Source organism: Rhagoletis pomonella, unplaced genomic scaffold (genome assembly GCF_013731165.1).
Source record: "Rhagoletis pomonella isolate Grant_MI unplaced genomic scaffold, Rhpom_1.0 Rhpom_scaffold_01389, whole genome shotgun sequence".
Taxonomy (NCBI): Eukaryota; Metazoa; Arthropoda; class Insecta; order Diptera; family Tephritidae; genus Rhagoletis; species Rhagoletis pomonella.
The window spans coordinates 16,655-23,363 of record NW_023459943.1 but is presented as its reverse complement, the minus strand read 5'-3'; the positions used below and the strand labels follow the sequence as shown (position 1 = coordinate 23,363).

The window sequence follows — 6,709 nt, the reverse complement described above, 5'->3', positions numbered from 1 at the left end:
GTGCGTCGGCAGGTTTGAGTGTGGAAATAGCGTAGCAACAACTCTCCCACCGATATTGATGACGATGCGTCGACCAGGTAGCGCGTGACAACAACAACATCGCTGCAGCGGAAAAGCCAACAGCAAGAGGTAAAATTGCCGAATTGCATTTTGCAAGTCACACGGCAAAACATGTGCAGCAACTGGTAGGAGGTAAGAAAGCGTCAGATATTTAGGCCTAGTCGCCGCAATATTTTAGTTAGCAAATTCAGTTGTAATAACTCGACCGATACAAACGGCTGCTCTTGCGCAAACAAGAGAAACAAAATATCATTAAAACCCAACCAAGTGTTTTAATAATTGCTCTTGTGCAAGCAAGAGAAATTAAATAACATTAAAACCCAACCAAGTGTTTTAATAAGTTACATTCCAAGCGTACACTTTTCAGTATAATGGTGTATCTGCATGTTATTTTATATAATGATGACAAAAACAAAAATTTGTTTTCTCTTACAACGAAATGACCTCGTTCCCTGCCCCGCGTCTTATTACTAACTCGGTTACTTTTTTCAGAAGTGAAACTTTTTGCTGGTGGGTATGAAATGCAGACCTTCGTTTTATTGAGGGTTCTTCTAAGTAATACATGCATCCATCCATATTCTTATTCTATTTACGAGTGTATATTTTTGGTTTCTTATTAATATCCTAATAATGGCGATCCGAAACATTTAAAAGAAATAATATATTTATATGTATTGTTTTTTCTGCTTTTCTTTACTCTCAGTCTTCACCAGACACCCACTTTGATGAATTTTAACACGGCCAATGTCTTACGAAATTCATATCTTACAAAATTGCAAACCTGGGAATATCAGTTTATCGGTTATTTGCATATCTGACTCGCGTATGCTGGAAAATTTATCACTTGAGCATCTTGCTAGGAAGTTAAGAAATCAGCAACTCGCATATGCAGGGATATAGCGCTACACTGGTTCATATGAATTTAGTATTAAAATTTCTAGAAAAGGACAAAAACGAAAAATATTTTTCTCTTACAACGAAATGGCCTCGTTACCTGCCCCGCGACCTATGTATTACTAACTCGCTTACTTTTTTCAGAAGTGAAACTTTTTGCTGGTGGGTATGAAATGCAGACCCTCGTTTTTTTGAGTTTTCTTCTAAGTAATACATACATCCATACATTCTATTTACGTGTGTATATTTTTGGTTTCTTATTAATATACGTATAATGGCGAATCGAAACATTTAAAAGAAATAAAAAATTTATATGTATTGCTTTTTTCTGCTTTTCTTTACTCTCCGTCTTCACCAGACGCCCACTTTTCTCATTAGTCAATCTTATCCCCACTAAGTTCCATTTATTAGATATAATAAATAAACGCAATCATTATAATAAAATAACATGCAGATACACCATTATACTGAAAAGTGTACGCTTTGAACGTACTTTAACTACACGTATGCATGTATGTAATTTACATATATGTACATACATATATATTACCACCATAATTCATATATTTGTGCATATTCGTACATTCCTTCCAACTAGGGTGGCCAGATATTATAGGGATATAATCAGTACAGTTGGGATCAAAAATCAGTACAGAGCCATAAAAATCAGCTCATTTTTAAGCGTATTTTTATTATTAACAATATAACAGCCAAATAAAAGTGCATTAATTAAAAAAAAAATAACTAATAGACTTTTAAATACGTATAGTATTATCAATACAAAAATTTATTACTTTAAAACAAATCAATGGTATTACGTATGTATGTACAGCTGTGCTCAGGAAAATAGTAGTAAAATGTATTGACAGGTTTTGAAAATTTTTTCTTTCCTTACTTAATTTAATTTTTTTATAAAAATATAGTTAATTCTATAACAAAAGACATGTGAGTTGAAGTCTCAAACTTTCTAGAAAATTTATAGGAATTGAGAAAAAAAAATTGTAGCCCATTCAGTTTCAGTAGAAGACGAGCTCGAGTCAGAACCTGTTTGCATATTTTAAGCTACAAATTTAAAACATATTTAGTTGGTGTGCTTATTAAATACAACATTCACATTAAAATGTTGACTAAAAGGTATATTACCGAATTATCGCTAAATGAATTTTCGAGTACGAATGAAATTTAATAGTGTTAAATGTGTATGTGCAAGTAAAATTACAGGTGGTCGAACATCTAAAATCAAAGTAAAGTTACATATATCATATCCAAGAGTCGGTAGTTTGCACCTTTTCCAAATTTTTAGAACTTACATTCCACCGTAGCAGTAGTCGTTTGAAATACTCACAGCCGATTTCTCAGTGGATGTTTAATTATAACTGAAAGATTATTGTCATCTTCTCAGTGTACTTAATATATAATTAACTCACCACCACCTTTCATAAGATTTATTAATGGCGAAACCAGCTTTTCCTGTAAATCCTGTAAAACCTGCAAATCGTGAAGTTGGGTTGGGTTGAATCCAAACAGTTTGTTATTTTGCGAAATCCAGGAAACGAAATAATTGCAAGCTGACACCTTTTTAGTAATGGTTTAAATTTAATTAATGCTTTCAATCTGCTCACATGTATGAGTTGTCAAAAACCATTGTTTTGAACATGTAAACCTCAAGTAAATGTCAATTCCACCAATTTACAAAAGTATTAAATGTAAAAATCAGTACAAAATCAGTACAAACTCAAAAAATCAGTAGATTTTGCGTACTGATTTCGGGCTCTTAAAACTCAGTACAATAGAAAAAAATCAGCACACGTACTGATTAAATCAGCGCATCTGGCCACCCTACTTCCAACCGAAAAGCATTTGCTTGCATTACCTACATATACATATGTACATATGTATGTATGCTGTATGCATAACAAAATGCATACCCAAAACAAACGCGAAAAATATCTCCCATATAACGTCGTTGAAAATTTTTCGCGATAAGTTTATCGCGATAAGCCGTTGTGAGTGATCGCGAATGGATTCTTTGCATCGTTTTTCACATTTATGAGAGGCCGACATCGGCAATGCTCGGACTTCTCATATTCGAGTGAGAGGAAATTTCTTTGCTTTCTTCGATCGCGAATGAAAAGCAGCGGAAATTTTTTTGTAGATCACATTCCGAATGTGAGAGATGATAAATTTGTTTGCATGCAAAAGAAAGAATGCAAAAATTGATTTGGAATATTATCGATCATGAACGTGAGAGAATGTGAGTGAGAATTTTCGAGCCCTGGTTGATTGCAGGCAATGGGGATCTGTTTTTCTTTTAGTCTATATATATAAAAATGAATGCCATTTTTCGTTGTGACTTTATAACTCAAGAACGGGCTCACCTATCAAAACCAAATTTTTAGGCTTTGTTTGGACTATTCAGTAGATGGTTTGTGTTTTGAAATTTTAAGAATCGGATACCAGGGTCTCGAGAAATAGGCCAAAACGTGGACCCGGATAATCCTAGGATGTGTTTGTACAATATGGGTAGCAAATGGAAGCTGTTGATGATTTCTATAGTATAGAGTATTTTTGATGCCGCTCCGTGACTAGGGTCTCGAGATATCGGCCAAAATGTGGACCCCGATAACTTAAGGATGTGTTTGTACAATATGGGTAGCAAATGGGAGCTGTTGATGATTGCTATAGTATAGAGTATTTTTAATGCCCCTCCGTAACTAGGGTCTCGAGATATAGACCAAAACGTGGACCTGGATAACCCTAGGATGTGTTTGAACCACATGAGTATCCATTGTAAGTTGTTGATAAATGCTAATGAAAAGAGGACTTTTCTTTTCGCTGGGTAACTAAGGACTCCAGATATAACCAATTGGGAACTCGCAGTGGGATGACATCAAAAACAATTTATTTGCAGGACAGTCGACAACCGATCGTCATGACATTACTGCGCGTGTTTTTCGGCAAAAATGTAAAGCACTTATGGATTTAATTGTGAAATTATATGTATTTGGGGAGGTGCGTTGCCATATGTACTCCATCGAATGGCAGAAAAGGGGATTGCCGCACGCACATATACTAATTTGGCTGGTACATAAAATAACTCCGGATCAAATCGATAACCTTATATCAGCTGAAATTCCTAATCACACTGCTGATCCTGAGTTATTTCAAGTTGTCGTTAAAAACATGATACATGGACCGTGCGGTGAACTAAATGTGAATTCACCATGTATGATTGATGAAAAGTGTTCGAAACGATACCCAAGGCAATTTACTTCAGACACAATAACGGGCAATGACGGATATCCGTTGTATCGACGTAGATCACCTAATGATAATGGCAAAACGGCAACCATTAGAATGCATAACCAGGAAGTTGAAGTGGTTCCGTATTGTCCATTATTATCGAAAATATTCAACGCTCATATAAATGTGGAATATTGTAATTCTGTCAAATCCATTAAATATATTTGCAAGTATGTAAATAAAGGGAGCGATATGGCTATTTTCGGTGTTGCTGGTGATAATAGAAATGATGAAATTACTCAGTATCAAATGGGTCGCTATATTAGTAGCAATGAAGCTGTATGGAGGATTATGTCGTTTCCAATGCACGAAAGACATCCTGCGGTTGTTCACTTGGCTGTACATCTTGAGAATGGCCAAGGTGTTTATTTTAATGTAGCAAATTTATTGGAAAGAGCAGCGCAACCACCAGCAACTACGTTAACAGCTTTTTTCAAATTATGCGAAACTGATACATTTGCGATAACTTTGTTATATTCTGAAGTGCCTCAGTATTACACATGGAATGTGTCTTCGAAAAAATTTCAAAGACGTAAACAAGGAACAGCAGTTCATGGGCATCCTGACATTTTCCAAACAGATGCAATTGGCAGAATATATACAGTACATCCAAACAATGTTGAGTGTTTTTATTTGAGATTGTTATTAGTTAACGTGAATGGCCCAAAATCATTTCAAGAATTGAGAACAGTCAACGGTCATTTGTGTGAAACATACCGTGAAGCATGCCAACTTTTGCATTTGTTGGAGGATGATGCACATTGGGATTCAACACTTCATGATGCATCTATTTCGGTTCATCCTCAACAAATACGAATGCTGTTTGCCGTTATATTATCAACATGTATGCCATCAGATCCACTTGAATTATGGAATAAATATAAACATAATATTGCAGAAGATATTTTAATTCGTATGCGTCATCATGCAAGAAATCCTGATTTGTTGATAACTTTGGAAATGTACAACGAAGCTTTGATAATAATTGAAGATATGTGTCTACGGATTGCAAATAAAACATTAGTACAATTGGGTATGACCGCACCAAATCGTGACATGCATGATCTGTTTGATCGTGAATTGCAACGTGAGCAGGAATTCAATTCTAATGATTTGCGTTTATTTGTACAATCGAATATAACCAAAATGAATATTCAGCAAAAACATGTATATGACACAATCATACAAGCCATTTCCAATAATGCAGGTGGGTTATATTTCTTGGATGCACCTGGTGGTACAGGCAAAACGTTCGTTATATCACTGATTTTAGCCACTATTCGATCGGAACAGAAAATTGCATTGGCACTTGCATCTTCGGGAATTGCTGCTACATTATTAGAAGGTGGTCGGACAGCACATTCTGCATTAAAATTGCCATTGAATGTACAGGTGATTGAAACTCCAACTTGCAATATTTCAAGAAATTCTGCTATGGCAAAAGTTCTGCGATTAACGTCAATTATTTTATGGGATGAGTGTACAATGGCGAATAAAAAATTACTAGAAGCATTTAATCGAACAATGCAAGATTTACGTGGTAACCAACAGCTTTTTGGTGGTGCTTTGATATTACTGTCAGAGGATTTTCGACAAACATTGCCTGTCATTCCTCGGTCAACTCCTGCTGATGAAATAAATGCCTGTTTGAAGTCATCAGTTCTTTGGAGATATGTACAAAAATTTACACTGAACATTAATATGCGTATTCACCTACAAAATGATCCAGCTGCCCATGAGTTTTCAAAACAATTGTTACAAATTGGTGATGGCAAAATACAAATCGACAGAACCAACGGATTGATCACTGTACCGAACAATTTTTGTACAATTACGAAATCGATAGATGAATTGATTGAATGTGTTTTTCCAAATATTCTTCAGAATTACAGAAATCATGATTGGTTGAGAGAACGCGCCATTTTAGCACCGAAGAACATTCATATCAATGCCATTAATTTTCAAATTCAAGCAAAACTCCCAGGTGTAGTCACGACATATAAATCAATTGACAGTGCTATGAATCAAGATGAGGCAATGAATTATCCAACTGAATTTTTAAATTCATTAGAACCGGCTGGTATGCCACCGCACTGCTTGAATCTGAAAGTGGGTTCTTTGATTATATTATTGCGAAATATTAATCCACCAAAACTGTGTAATGGCACCAGATTGGCAGTGAAAAATTTATTGCCAAATTTGATTGAAGCTACATCTTAACTGGTAAATCAAAAGGAGAAGTTTGTTTAATACCGCGTATCCCTATGATTCCAACTGATATGCCATTTGAATTCAAACGATTACAATATCCTGTGCGTTTATCATTTGCGATGTCCATCAACAAAGCTCAAGGGCAAACACTTAACGTTTGTGGTGTGAATTTGGAGGAATCATGTTTTTCACATGGCCAACTTTATGTTGCCTGTTCCAGAGTCGGTACCCCCAGCCGTTT

General features: G+C 35.4%; 1 protein-coding gene across 1 annotated transcript; it reads left to right on the top strand.

The window, feature by feature from the left end:
* Positions 1-4,137: 4,137 nt before the first annotated feature.
* Positions 4,138-6,477, top strand: LOC118752312. Its single transcript, XM_036487180.1, has one exon. It carries the CDS (start codon positions 4,138-4,140, stop codon positions 6,475-6,477), a length of 2,340 nt encoding a protein of 779 aa, XP_036343073.1.
* Positions 6,478-6,709: the final 232 nt, after the last annotated feature.